Source organism: Muscardinus avellanarius (assembly GCF_963383645.1).
Source record: "Muscardinus avellanarius genome assembly, chromosome: 16".
Lineage (NCBI taxonomy): Eukaryota > Metazoa > Chordata > Mammalia > Rodentia > Gliridae > Muscardinus > Muscardinus avellanarius.
In genome coordinates, this window is record NC_137802.1 from 20646561 (window position 1) to 20662017 (window position 15457).

The following is a 15457-nucleotide window of genomic DNA, read 5'->3' on the forward strand; positions in this document are numbered from 1 at the left end:
TTTCAGAATAAATAATAAAATAGGGCTGGGGGTTTGGCTTGGAGGTAGAATGCCCCTGGGTTCCATTGCCAGTAAACACACACACACACACACACACACACACCACACGTGTCCCCCAGTCGCAGTTATGGTGGTTCATGCCTGCTGTAATCCCAGTGTTTGGGAGGTTGAGACAGGAGGATCACAAGTTCACGACAAGCCTCAATAACTTACCAAATTACACACACACACACACACACACACACACACACACACACCCCTAGCCCCAAAGGAGGCTGAGACACTGAAGGAAGGACAGAAAGAAATGGATTGATAAGCTAATTAAAGTGCTTAAACGATCAGATTGGTAAGCACACATAACTAGTAGCTTGTGAAAGCCACAAGACAAAACTGCGTTTCACGACAATGGGCTTTCTCTGGATGCCTGTACTTTGGTGTAATTTCTAACTATCTTCTGGGCTTCATTCAGATGTCATCAATTTTAAGAGACCCTCCTACTCCTACAGTCCCCTCCTGGAAGAAAGGTGGAGTTAGGGGTCTCTTGTGGCGGCTTCCCTCTGCCTGTTCTCTAAGTCAGTCCAGTCTCTGTCCCACAACCTGGAACTTCCTGGAGAAGTAACACAGATGTGGCAAGGACCGTATGTCCTCAAGACAGAATGCACAGGTTCAAACCTGGGTTCCCCCATTTATTAGTTGTATGACTTTGGGTGCGACTGAGCCTCCTCAGTTTCCCAACAGAGAAACAAGGATGGTGGCAACTACCACAGAGGATTTAAATGAGAGGTAAAGCCGGGCGTGGTGGGGCACGCTTGTAATCCCTGTGCTTGGGAGGCGGAGACAGGAGGATCGCGCAGGTTCAAAGCCAGCAGCGCTGCCGTAAGAGACCCTGTTTCAAAAATATAAAATAGGTCTGGGAGTGTAGCCCGGAGGTAGAAGGGCTTCTAGGAACCCCAGTACCACAAAAAAATAAAATAAAAAAATAAAAAAAAATGAGAGGTAAAGCATGCATTCTCAAAGGGGGTGAAAATAGACTTTTGAGGATAAGAAAATCTTACGATCCTGAAATGACCCTTAAAAGGGCCATAAAACATAAATACAGAGTTCATCCTCAGTATTAAAATTTCAAGGTGGGGGTGGACTGATAAGGACAAAACAGTTGAGAAACAGTGTTGCAATGTGATAATCACTGATGCCTAAGGGCACCTAGCAAAACATAACATAAATTGTTATTTGCCTCAACATAATTGGAAAGGCGGGGCTCAGTGGTCCTCTCTCTCTCTAATCTGAAAACCCCAGGGGTAAAGGTGGAGGGTCTCCTCTGTCTAGGGTCCAGGAGCCGGCCACTAGAATGATCCTCTAAGCGCCTAGCTTCTCCAAAAGCAATCTGCACACTCTCCCACCCATTCAGGAGGCCACTGAGCAGAAGAGGAGGGAAGGGGCTCTGAACTGCTCTGTAGTAGAGCCACCGCACCGTCCCGAATTCTCGGTGTCCGGGCTCACTCACCACCATCCAGGACCTTCAAACTGGGGACTGCCCAGTGTCGTGAGGTCCGGGGCTGGTGGCAGAGGCTGGATCCCAGGTGCAGCAGACGGGGACAGGACCCGTTGCAGGCTGCCCCACCGCCATGACGGGCCAGTTTCTGGTCCTCAGACGGCCCGCCAGGGAAATGGGAGGCTGTGGGGGGCCCGCCGGCTCTCACCTGGGAGCCGACCAGGCTCCGGGACCGACCTCACTGGACGCAGGAATCTCGCACCAGGTGCAGCTTCGGAATGCACCAGATTCCCCAGGCCGGGTAGACTTTGTGTAAGGGCGGGCCAGCTGTCACCTGACCCGAGTCACCTGACTCCTGGAGGCTTGATCTCGGCGCGAGGCATTCTGGAAGTTGTAGTCTTCACGAGTCTTAGCCGGTCAGAGCAGGTTGACGGGAGGGGGTAGGGGCAGGATCCCTAGCAGGCATGGGGGCTCCGGTAAGAGGAACGATCAAGCCACTTTTAGGGACGCGTAGGCTCTCGAAACTTCTACAGCCTCTGGGTGAACACCGTGCTCCCTTAGTGAGTCAAGTCCCGACATCTCTGGACTCTCCCTGAACCTCTGCTCTACGGGGCGGGCCCCCGTAGGCCCCGCCTTCTGTGGCCTCTCCACCTATCGCGGGGACACACTGCGAGGAGAGCGTGAGAGTCAGCCAATAGAAAGACGAGAAGCCGCCACCTTGAGTGTGGCTGAAAGGCTTGCAGGCGAAGCCCCGCCCCGGCGCCACCCTTTCAGGACGCCTGGGTTCGGAGCCTTGGTTAGCGGACAGAGCCGCGCGGGTCGCCGCTGCCATGGCTTCGCGGGCGGTCACTCTTGGCATAGACCTGGGCACCACGTCCGTGAAGGCAGCCCTTTTGGAGGCCGCACCCGGCCAGCCATCCGGGTTCGTGGTACTGGCGAGCTCTGCCCGGGCTGCGCGGGCGGAGGCCGAGAGCGCGGCCGCCGGGCCCCAGGTGAGGCAGCACCCTGGAGCCGCCGCCTCCAGGAGCCTTCTGACACCCCTCTTCTCCAAGGAGGCCTCCCTGGCAGCCCCCTTCAGCAAAGAAGTCTCCCTGACTGAGCCAGCCTTTCTGACCTCCACCTGCCCCGCTCCGCCCCCATCTCTTTCTGGGGGCCTTGCTGCCTGCTGTAGCTCTGTCTGAGCCTCCACCAGCTGCCCATCTCCTCCACACTCTGGCATCCTCAGGAGTCCTTGCCTGTGGCGCCGGATCCCAGTGCTTTCTGGCCTGCGAGGAGTTGGCCTCCTGTGTATGTGGAGTGCCCACAGGCCTTCCTATCACTCTTGACGCTCTCTGCTCCTCACTTCTGCCCTGTGCCCTCAGTTCAGGAATCTGTCCCCAAGGGCAGAGTCTGGATTTTCCTCCGGAAATCAGGTGCAGTAGAATTCAGCCCAAATAACTCCTCTCATTAGTAGAAGCGAATGTGGACTGAGGAACTCAAAACACTTGGTCAGCAACAGTCTTTCAGCCCCAAAGGCTGAGATACTCTAGAGAAAAGACTTCAGAGCAGATAAAAAGCCAGAAATAAATCAGCTAACATATTGTTTTAGTAGCTATTGAATTGGTGGAACCCAGCGGCAGGCCGGTGGCACAGACCTGTAATCCCATTTGCTTCTTGGAGGCTGGGACAGAAGGATTGCAATTTCGAGGCCAGCCTAGCCAACTTGAGACCCTCTCTTTATTTAAAAAAAAGGGGGGGGGCTGGAGATATAGTTTCTTGGTAAAGCACCCTGGGCTCAATCTTCAGTACCGAGAAAAAATATGTATGCTACAACTAGTGACTTCTCAGAAAGCCCTTAGAGCTAAGTCCTCCTTATTGCCCAAAAAGGATAGCTCCGTGTTCAGTCAAATAGAAATTGTTACCAAGGAACTTTCTATGTAAACTTTGACTCTTGCTGAGCCTTAGCTTGTTTTCTTGATTGAAATGAGTGACCCCTTAGGCCCCTTCCAGCCACAACCCTTGATTTCCTGATAAAAGCCCAATTCCAAAAGCTTCTGATTTTCATCAGCTCTTGCCACATAGTTGGGCTCAGTTCCTCAGGGTTCAGAATCCATCTCGCTTAGAAGCGTTTCTAGAAGATTTCAGGAGCACTCTGCATTTTCATAGAGACTTTCAGAACCAGTTTGATGGTGGCGGGGTATGCTAGAATGATTATTTCACTTTATGGGCTATAAAATGGAGGCAAAGTTGGCTCTGACCCTGTGGGGGCGGGCCACGGAGCCCTGGGATTGCAGGAGAGTGGGCTCAGGTGTGCCACCGCCTCTTGAAATAGGGCTGCCTCGTGGAAGCTACTTTCCCTACTTGCCCCGGCACCCAGCAGGCTGCTCTGTGCTTACAGCACACCTGGCGTGCCCCACCTGCTCAGTGAGGGGGAGGCCAGTAATGGCACCTCCCAGTGTCCTCTGAATGTGAGCTGTGTTCTGGGAAAACAGCATTGCTGTATGTTTCGTCTGTAGCAAGTCTTAACCTTGGCCTGTTGACGTCCTGGGCTGCGCAATTCTTTGTCTGGGGGCAGTCCTTACCACTGTAGGATGTTTGGCAGCTTCCCTGGCCTCAAACCATACGATGGCAGTGTCACCTCCCCCTTTAAGATGTGACAACCAGAAATGTCTCCCCATTGCCAAATGTCCCTTAGGAAGCTAAATTACCCCGGGTGAGAACCACCGGTCTATGGAGCCACACCTGGAGGCCATTCCCCTCCCCTCAGGCCTATACTCGTTACTTATTAAGTACTGTGTATACCAAGGCCAAACTTGGCACCTATGTGAAGAACAGGTTTTTAGATATTGGCAATATAAAATACAAGGGTTTGGGGGAAAGTTCTGTAACCCGTTCTTGGTTTTTTTTTCTTTTTTCTTTGAACTAAAGGCTCTTCAGCTATAAGGGGATAAGTGGGGTTGAATGAGTTCCTAAGCACTCAAGTCTAGTTCTAGGATCTGATTGGGAGGTAGATGGACTGATATTCTGAGCCAAGAGAATAGGCATTGGGGGCAATGCCTTTCCTACTCCCCCCGTCACACTCACCCCTAGAATGAACTGCTGAACACTCTTCTTGTTTTTACTCCCATCCAGACTGTCTCTACCCACTCTGGGCCCATTTTAAACAGTGGTGCCTCTGTCCTGGAATAATGCACCATCTGATGGCCATGCGGTGACCTTTAAAACAGCACTGTATAGTATAAATGCCAGCCACAAGTATGTGTATAATCTTCAAGTGGTCATATTAAATGAAGTAGAAGAAACATGAAATAACCGGGCGTGGTGACACACACTTGTAGTCCCAGTACTTGGGAGGTTGAGACAGGAGGATAGCAGGTTCGAGGCCAGCCTCAGCTACTTGGTGAGACCCTGTTTTCAAATAAGGAATAAAAAACAGGGCTGGGGGTATAGCTAAGAGGTAGAATGCCCCTGTGTTTTAAAAAAAGAGAAAACGTGAAATTAACTTTAATTGTATGTTTTATGTAACCCAAAGTATGGGATATATTATAATTTTGACATGGACTACTCAATAGGAACTTGCTAGTGAGCTATGTGCATTCTTTTCTGCACCAACTCTGAATTCCGGTGTGCATTTTCTACTTCCATGACATCTCGGTTCAGACTAGCCACCTGCGGTCCTGACCGCCCTCTTGGACAGTGCGGGTCCAAGCAGGTATCTCTTCCTTCTTCCTCTCTGCTCCGTGTCCTCTAGTTTCCTCTCTGAGGACTAGGCGGAGCCATGCGCCTCCTCTGTGTTTTTGTCCCTCGCTGCTCTGCCAGTTTGCTTGTTGTTCGTCTTGCACAGAAAGGATCTTTTATATTTATTTATGTTTAGGGTCTGGAGCTGCCGCCTCAGGATAATGCTTTGTATTATCTCTCTACTCCTTCACCCATCCTACTCCTTTTTGCCTTCCTCCTTTGTTCTTCGTTCATGCTCCTTAGGAGCCAAGAGCTGCTGCTGACCAAACCTGAGCGGCAGGATTGCTCCTCGGAGGGAGGCGCATCCTGGAGGGAGCGGAGGGGCCGAGGACTCAGCACTAGGACGCTTTCCCAAACCATAAGCTTTTTCAGTTCCCCAAAGAACTGACACTTATCGCCAGCTGAGCCACGTTTCTTTTCCACTTCTTTAAACTTTCCTTGGATCCTTCCAGTTGTTAAATAGAAGTTTATTTTGTGACTTGAGGTAATTTCTGTGTGCCAAGGATGATTTATTTTGGGTGAAATAAAAATATTCAATTTATGAAATTCAGAACACTAGTTCTTACTTAACCTTTTAAATTTAGCTTAAATTTAAAATTTTTCTAAAAGAAAACCTCTCCGGGCATGGTGGTGCACATTTGCAATCCCAGCATTTGGGAGGCTGAGGCAGGAGGATCACGGTTTGAGGATAGCCTTAGCTGCTTAGTGAGGCTCTATGCAGCTCAGTGAGACCCTGTTTCAAAATAAAGAATAATAATAATTATAAAGGGGGCTGGAGGTATAACTCAGAGGTAGAATGCTCCTAGGTACCACAAAACAAAAACAAAAACAAAAATACAACAAAATACTAACCCAAAACAAAATAAAAAGGTCTAACATTTTAGCTTCCTTCTCTTCTTTTCATCTCTTTTCTTTCTTCTCCTCTTCTTTCTCTTTCCTTTTTTTTTTCTTTTCTTTCTCTGAATCCAGGACTTCATTAAGTTGCCCAGACTGGCCTTGAACTTGCAATCTTCGTGCCTCATCCTCCCAAGTAACTGGAATTACAGACATATATTACCATAATCGGCTTAACCATCATTTTCAAGGGCCCTTCGATAATTCTTAATCTCACTTTAGCCAATTAAATACCTCAGCCATTTTTTGTGTGCATGGCCCCTTTTTTTGAGGCACTGGGGGTGGCACCCAGGGATTTCTACCTCCAGGCTACACCCTCAGCCCTATTTTATAATTTATTTGGAAACAAGGTCTAAGTTGCTGAGAGCCTCACTAAGTAGTTGAGGCTGGCTTCGAACCTATGCGATCCTCCTGTCTCAGCCTTCTAGGTGCTGGGATTACAAGCGTGCGCCACCACACCCAGCTCATGGTCCTTTTTTAAAAAAAATTATTTACTCATTTTTAGGGTACTGAGGATGGAACTCAGGGATATTCTACCTCTGAGCTACACCCCCAGCCTGTTTTATTCTTTTATTTTGAAATAAAGTCTCGCTTGTGGAAGGCCTAAGTGCCTGAGTTTAGCCATGAACCTGCTACCCTCTTGTCTCAGCCTCCCAAATACAGGGATTACAAGTGTGTGGCACCACGCCCCATTTATAAATGTGCATGGTCCTTAAAATTTTTTTTTCTTTGAAACAGTATCTTACTAGCTTACTGGGGGCCTTTCTAAGTTATTGAAACTGGCCTCAAAACTGCTATTCTCCTGTCTCAGCTTCCCAAGGCCTGGGGTTACAGGTGTGCACCACCATGTCTGGCTGTGGCTTGTGCTTTCCTAGGTGAATATTTGTGATGATCTTTTTAGCTTATTGAGACTTAGAGGGCTAGAGGGACCTTATTTCTGAACCTGCTTTTAATGGCTTTAGATTTTTAAATTTATTTTTATTTTTAGTTCCTGGAAACCCTTCTACCTCTGGGCTACACTCCCAGACCTATTTTTTTTTAATATTTTTTTATTTGGAAACAGGGTCTCCTAAACCAGCAAGGCTGGCTTTGAACCTGCGCGATCCTCCTGTCTCTGCCTTCCAAGCGCAGGGATTACAAGCGTGTGCCACTACACCCGGCTTAGATTTTTTTTTTTTTTTTAGGTCAAACTGCTCAGCATGCCAGCATGTCATATTTTTGAGAGTATCCTTCTCTGAGTCCCAATTTAGGAAAGACGTCATCAAGAAAGGCCCAAGGCACTTAAAACACTTTAGGATCAATGAGCTCTAGGCATCTACTGAAATGAGACGAAACCCTGGGGTCCTAGTTATGACTTATAGCAGAGATTTAATCATTTAAAAGATGAGGTGGTCACAGAGCCCATATTTCTTAGGTTTGCATCTCCTCATTGCCTACTTTTGGAGTTGAGTCTTTAACTCGACCCATATAGACATACTGCTTGACTGGAGTTGGCCTTTCTTTCTTTTCTTTTTTTTTTTTTTTTTTTTTGCAGGTTGGGGATGGAACCCAGGGGCATTCGACCTCCGAGCTACAGTCCCTGCCCTATTTTTTTATTCTTTATTTTGAAACCGGGTCTCACAGAGTTGCAGAGGGCCTCACTAAGTAGCTGAGGCTGTCTGCGAACCACGATCCTCTGGGCTCAGCCTCCTGAGTGCTGGGATTACAAGCGTGCAGCACCACGCCCGGCTTTGGAGTTGGCATTTCTTTAACTGTAAGATGGCAAAATAAGCTGGGAATGGTGGCATACCTGTAATCCAAGTACTTTGGAAGCTAAGATAGGATAGTTCAAGGACAGCTTCTGCGATGTAATTAGACTCTCAGCAAGCTGGTGAGACCCCGTTTAAAAACAAAACATTAAAAAAAAAGGTTTGATGGTTTAGTTTGGAGGTAGAATGTCCCAGAGTTTATTCCTAATATACCCCCCCCCCAAAAGATAGCAAAATGTGTTGCTCCCAACTGACTCTGAAGACCCAATCTGAACTTATCTGATCCTGCATTCATTTTTGTCTCTTAGGACCAATTGACTAATAGATATTAATGTGATCATCAATTCTGCTTAACCCTTGGGACTTTCTCTTTCAACATTCCTCTGCTTAGAGAAGTTTTCAAGGGCGGAGGAATATAGAAGAAAGGCTCCCTAGGGAAAGGTGGTCTTGACTTTCTTCAGTCTATTCACCCTGGGACATCCCTCTCCATTATCTCCCTCTCACTGTATAACTGATGCTTTTGGCCGATTAATCTTTTGAAAGCACAGATTCCATGATGATACTCTCAGAATGGCTCTCTTCACTTCCAGCCTCCTTTCCTACCACTTCATCACACAGCCCAGCTCCATTCTCTCTGTGTCTCAGATGTTTTTTTGGGTTTCCTCCTTACCTAAATGGGTTTTGGTTTCAAGTCCAGGGTCTGGCTGTCACAGGTCTCAGGAAATATCTACCCAATGGACAGCCTAAAGCCTGAGCAAACCAGAACACTGGAGCCCATTCCAGAGTGCTTCAGTGTGTTGGGCCTTTCATGATGGCATCTCTCCTGGCATGGGGCTCAGACTATGATTCTCCCCAAATATGGCATTTTTTAGCATGCTCGGTAATTTTATCTAAAGGAAATTAAAAGGCTTCAAAAGCAAGCTTAGAATCATTGTCCCTCTAACCTTGTCTTGCTTTTCCCCACCCAAGCACATAAAATTTATCTGGAATCTTCTTATCTGTGATAAAACCAGACTGCAAGCTGGGTATGCACCCAGAGCTCCAGTTACTTTGAAGAGGAGGCACGAGGAGAATCAGTGGGGCTCAGGAATTCAGGGCTAGCCTGAGCAACAAAATGAGACTGTATCTAAAAAAAAAAAAAAAAGTGAGTGCAGTGGCCCATACCTGCAATTCCAGCTAGTCGGGAGGCATACGTTTGAGGCCAACCTGAGAAATTTAGCAAGACTCTGTCTCAAAATGAAAAATAAAAAGGGCTGGGGATGTGGTTCAGTGGAAAGTAAAGTGACCTGGGTTCAATCCCCAGGTGGTGGTGGGGAAGCCGGGTGTGGTAGCACATACCTGTAATCCCAGGACTTGGGAGGCTGAGACAGGAGGATCCCAGGTCCACAGCCAGCCTCAGCAACCTGTGACGCCCTCTGAAACTTAGTGAGGCCCTGTTTCCAACAAGAAAGATTACAAATAGGGCTGGGCATATAGATTGGAGATAGAATGCTGTGGGTTCAATCTCACACACCTTCATGGACTTCCCTTACTATATTTTACAAGCTGATTTCTGTATTTCCCCCTAATTATCATCAACTCTTCTCAAAGTTGTTTACATTCCCCATCTTCCCCTCCATATAGGAAAAGGGCTGCATAGGTTTTGGAACCACATTGGGCCCGAGTGTTCATACTCATGTGATTTTCCTTCATGCTGTGACTTCTTGCCTTTTTGCATGTAAAGAAATCCGGATGCCTTTTCCCTCTTGTTTAATCTGTGTTTTGCCAGTTTATTCCAGCAAGCCTGTAATGGATAGGACATTTCTTAGCCCCTGCACATGCCGGGTTCCTCCCTGCTAGTTCCCCAGCCTATCACCCCTTGTGTGCTGTGAAAGAGATTCTTCCCTGATTTCCTCTGACTGAGGGCGCGGGGGATGCTTTGCTCAGCTCAGGCTGACCTGAGGTGGAGGAAGAGCCCAGGCCCTTTGTTGAGCCTCTGCAGCAGCGCCTCATCCTTAAAGACCTAGAGTGGGCTCTTGTCGGCCATAGTCCTACCCCAGAGGTAGCACAGAATCCCAATCCCACATGTCACCCTTGAGAACCTTCAGCAGATTCTGGAAATGACCCCGAGTGGAGTGAGCTGGCAGCCATTCCCCAGAAAAACCTTCTAGACCTGCCATCCTCCCTCTGCCCTTTGTCTTCCCCCACCCAACATGTCCTATTCTGTTTCCAGGGGCAGGAGCAGGATGTGAGTAGAATCATTCAAGCCCTCAATGAGTGTCTGGCTGCTCTTCCCCAGCAACAGCTCTGGAAAGTCAGGGACATTGGCGTGTCAGGACAGATGCATGGTGTTCTGTTTTGGAAAACAGGTCAAGGTAAGCTGGGCTTGAGGACTGATCTCACGCTGCTGCTAATCACAAAGAAGAAAGGGCTACAGAGGCAGCACTGGATTATCCTACCCTAGGAATAATGTCTTGCTCCTCAAGAAGTAACATACAGTGCTCCCTGTATTTTATGTACGTTTATTCTGGTTCAAATGTGCAATTAGGAAGTGACCTATAGACTCACGGGTTATTAGCATGTTATCTATGAACAGGCAGGGGCAAAGGGTGAGTCTTCTCTCCTTCTTTCTTGTATAGGATTAAGCAGAGTGGATTTTCTGCAGTTTTCTCTTTGTCAGTGTCTCAGAACATCCAAGAGATTAGCTGTAACTGTACAAGATCCCAAGACACAGAGGAAGCGCTGGAATTTGGGCATAGTTTTTATTCTTTACATATTCACAGATATTTGTGATTATTAAAAAAAAATTCAGAGCTGGGCGTGGTGGTGCACACTTGTAATCCCAGCGCTTGGGAGGCTGAGACAAGAAGATCACACAGGTTTGAAGCCAGCCTCAGCTGGCTCTCAAATAAAGTATAAAATAGGTCTGGGAGTATAGCCCTGAGGTAGAAAAGCCCTGGGTTTCACCCTCAGTCACACACACACACACACACACACACACACACACACACACACACACACACAGCTGGGCATGGTGGCACAGGCTTGTAGTCCCAGCATTTGGAAGGCTGAGACTGAAGGATCGTGGTTCGCAGACAGCCTCAGCTACTTAGTGAGGCCCTTTGCAACTCAGTGAGACCCTGTTTTAAAATAAAGCATAAAAAACAGGGCTGGGATTATAACTCAGGGGTAGAATGCCCCTGGGTTTCATCCACAGTACCGCAAAAAAAAAAAAAAAAAAAAATTACAGGTGGATCCTTCTTAAGGACTAAGTTGCAAAGCACTACTCAATCTGTCCGCTGATGAAGATCTGCTGTAGAAGGGTGGCCTATTCTTTTGGCTTCCAGAAGAGACTAAACCAGCAAAACAACAAATAACATGCCAGGTGCTGGGCTAAGGGTGTTACCCGAATCATCTCGTTGAGCTTTCCTGACAGTCTTCTGACGGTGACTGTCACCATTGTACAGATGATGTGTTGAAGTTCAGAAAGGCGAGGATAATGTGCTCAGGGTCATCTGGCAGCAACTGGCAACTCCACTTTTTTTTTTTTTTGGTGGTACTGGGGTTCCTGGAAGCCCTTCTTCCTCCGGGCTACACTCCCAGACCTATTTTATATTTTTGAAACAGGGTCTCTTACGCCAGCATGGCTGGCTTCGAACCTGCGCGATCCTCCTGTCTCTGCCTCCCAAGCGCGGGGATTACAAGCGTGCGCCACCACGCCTGGCCGCAACTCCACTTTTTGAACCCAGGTCTGTCTGACTTCAGACACAGCTTTTATTTTTTTTTATTTATTTATTATTTTTTGCAGGTCTGGGGATGGAACCCAGGGGCATTTGACCTCCGAGCTACACCCCCTGCCCTATTTTTTATTCTTTATTTTGAAACCAGGTCTCACCGAGTTGCAGAGGGCCTCACTAAGTAGCTGAGGCTGTCCACAAACCGCGATCCTCCAGGTCTCAGCCTCCCGAATGCTGGGATTACAAGCGTGCGCCACCACGCCCGGCTAAGACACAGCTTTTAAAGGCCACTAGGATCCAGCTCTATCACTTCTGGGTATCTTTCCAAAGGGACTGAAATCAGAAAATCATAGTAATGTATGTATATAACATGATATCCACGTTCATAGCAGCACAATGCACAATAGTTGAAGTGTAGAATCTACCCAGGTGTCCATCAACAGACAAATGTATTACAAAATTATGGGATATACACACAATAGAATTCTACTCAGCAATAGAGAACAAAATTATGTCATTTGCAGGAAAATGGATGGACCCGAAGACCATTATGCTAAGTGAGGTTAGCCAGCCACAGAAAGTGAAGAGTCCTATGTGTTCTCTCATATGTGCAAGACAGGGAGTAATGTGGATACCAGAGGGACTCCAGGTAATGGAGGAGAAACTCCAGCAGAGCCAGGAGGAGCCAGGAGTCTAGGGGAAGAGGGAGGATTAATGAAGGAATCGCTTCCATCGGCTTTGTGAGAATACCAGTGTCAGTCTTAGTACCCTGTGGGGAAGGGGAGTGGGGAGGGCGCTGGAGCTGGAAGTGCTGTGTGCACGTGCCTCACGACCACTATGAGCTACATGATGATGTGAGATTATAAAGCACCAATAAAAGTATATATAAAAAACAGGCCTCTAGGAGGCACAGAGCTACAGAAGGGCGCGCTGGCTCAGTGACAGGAGGGACGTCCTAACACAGTGTCTAAGGAAGGATTAGGATTCTGTAGGAAGTCACAAGCTCTCTTTTATGCTAGGCATTGTTTTGTTTTTTTAGCTGAGTGTGGTGGCGCACACTTGTAATCCCAGTGTGGATTACAAGTTACTTGGGAGGCTGAGACAGGATTGCAGGGTCTTGGCCAGCCTCTGCTACTTAGTGAGGTTCTCCACAACTTAGCAATACCCTGTTTCAAAATAAAGAATAAAAAACAGGGCTGGAGCTGGGCGTGGTGGTGAATGCTTGTAATCCCGGCGCTTGGGAGGTAGAGACAGGAGGATCGCGCAGGTTTGAAGCTAGCCTCGCTGGCTTAAGAGACCCTATTTCCAAATAAAAATATAAAAATAGGTCTGGGAGTGTAGCCCAGAGGTAGAAGGGCTTCCAGGAACCCCAGTACCACCAAAAAAACAAAAAAACAAAACAAAGAAAGAAAAAACAGGGCGTGGGTGTGTAGTTTGGGAGTAGAATTCCCCTGGGTTCAATCCCCAGTACCAAAAATTATTTTTTAAATTATAAAAATATTAGATATAAAATTGGGAGAATAGTGTTATGAACAAAAATATACCTATTGTGTAGCTTCAATAAAATCAGCATTTGAGTGCAGGTAAGTTGTGTGTGTGTGTGTGTGTGTGTGTGTGTGTGTTTATGTATGTGATAGGGTCTCACTATGTTGCCCAAGCTAGTCTCCAATTTCTAGGCTCAAGAGAAGCTCAGAGTAGCTAGGGCTACAGATGTATACTACCATGCCTGGTACATGGTATTTTAAGCAAAGAAAACAAAGGATGTGTGGCTGCTTTGGGGGGATGTAGTTAAAAGGATTCTTTATTGCATTAGATCTTCTCTCTCTCTCTCTCTCTCTCTCTCTCTCTCTCTCTCTCTCTCTCTCTCTCTCTTCTCTCTCTCTCTCTCTCTCTCTCTCTCTCTCTCTCTCTCTCTCTCTCTCTCTCTCTTTCTCTCTCTCTCTCTTTCTTGCACTGGGAATTGAACCCAGGGGCATTTTATCTCTGAACTATACCCCCAACCTTTTTTTTTTTTTTTCAGTACTGGGATGGAATCCAAGGGCATTCTACTTCTGAGCTATGCCTCCAGGCTATTTTTTTTTTTTTTTGGTGGTACTGGAGATGGAACCCAGGGGCCTTCTACCTTCAGGCTACACTCCCAAACCTATTTTATATTTTTATTTGGAAACAGGGTTTCTTAAACCAGCTGAGGCTGGCCTCGAACCTGTGCGATCCCCCTGTCTCTGCCTCCTCAGCGTGGAGATTACAAGCATGTGTTACCACGCCTGGTGCCCCCAGTCCTATTTTTTATTCTTCATTTTGAAACAGGGTCTCACTGAGTTGCAGAGGAACTCACTAAGTAGCTGAGGCTGGCTGCAAACTTATGATCCTCCTATTTCAGCCTCCCAAGTACTGGGATTACAAGCATGTACCACCACACCCGGCCCTTTTTATTTTTTATTTAGAAACAAGGTCTTGGCTAAATTGCTGAGGCTGGTCTCAAACCTGCTATCCTCCTGTCTCAGCCTCCCAAATACTGGGATTGTACCTGGCTAGAGTTTATTTTTTTCTTTGCAGTACTGAGGATGGAACCCAGGGATATTCTACCACCGAGCTATGCCCCCAGCCCTATTTTTTATTCTTCATTTTGAAACAGGGTCTTACTAAGTTGCAGAGGGCCTCACTGAGTAGCTGAGGCTGGTCACAAACCTGTGACCCTCCTGTCTCAACCTCCCAAATACTAGGATTACAAGCAGGTGCCACCAGACTCAGCTCTACCCCCGATCCTTTTTTGTCATGTAATCTTCAAGTACTGGGATTACAGGTGTGAGCCAATGTGCCTGGCTAGATTCAGCCCTCTCTGCCTGAAGAGTCACTGAGTGAGTGGTGACTGGCTTGTTTGAGTGACTGGTATCTAGGGATGAGTCCTTTGACCACTGCCAGGAACAGGGCTGGGTAACTGTAGAAGCCAAGATAGGCTCTCTCCCTTCTCCCTTCCCTCCGATGCTCTCGTCAAGGCCAGTGGGACTGTGGGAGCTGCTTGGCTCCAAGCAGTTGAAGGAGCAGAAGGCTGATGAGGGCATTAGAGCCGACCTCTCAGAGGGAGTCTAGGTTGTAAAAGCCTTTTAAACTCCTTAATTTTGCATTAACGAGAATAAATGTCCTTTTAATACTAAAACTCTTTCCAATGAACACAGCAGAGATCTAATGATTGTGGTCTGGTCACACTTCTTTCTGCTGGTCTGCTGGACTTTGTACCAACCCCACAAACCATCAGCCACATTGTAGAAAGGAGCTGCTTAATATTTCATCGAGCCAGCCCGCGGCCTTCTTGTTTCTGGGAAGGAGGCAAGCCAGCGTTTGGTGGTGATGATCACTAAACAGGGGAGTCGAGTGAAATCAGATTTGGAAATCAGATTTGGGATCAAGTTATGCTCTGTTCATGGCAGACTTAATTCAGTTTGGTTTTGGTACCTACAACCTCAAAGGCCCTGTGCTGGACCCCAAGGGAGCTACAGAAATGAGCAGATGAAGCCTCTACCTTCCAAAACACAACCAAAGCAGTAGGGCACCGGTAACGTGAGTGGAGAGCTAAGTGCTTCAGTGAGGACACAGGCAGGCAACTTGGAGGATAGGGAGCCATTATCTTATGAGAGGCCTGTGGTCACACCTGTTCCAGATTCTACTTTCAGGCTCAGTGAAAGCAGGAGAGAAATGGGAATCATAAAGCAAAGCTAAAAGGTGAGTAGCAGCCTGGAGGAAAATATTGGCTGGTATAGAGGAGACTAATGACAGATAGCAGTACAAATAAAGAAGCAATAACACAGAAAAGAGACAGGCAACAGACTCCACTACAAGAGGAAGTACAGTGGCTAATCAACAAATGAGGAGATGCTCAGTGTCATTAGTAA

General features: G+C 47.3%; 1 protein-coding gene across 1 annotated transcript in view; it reads left to right on the plus strand.

Annotated features, from left to right (window-relative positions):
- Positions 1-2304: 2304 nt before the first annotated feature.
- Positions 2305-15457, plus strand: part of SHPK (sedoheptulokinase) — a gene marked incomplete at its 3' end in the record, with an annotated part of 29958 nt that continues 16805 nt past the window's right edge. The window contains exons 1-2 of the mRNA XM_080712301.1: positions 2305-2484; positions 10064-10205. Of these exons, the coding sequence (XP_080568427.1) occupies positions 2323-2484; positions 10064-10205 (304 nt within the window). The 5' untranslated portion in view covers positions 2305-2322. The remainder of the gene's footprint in view (positions 2485-10063; positions 10206-15457) is intronic.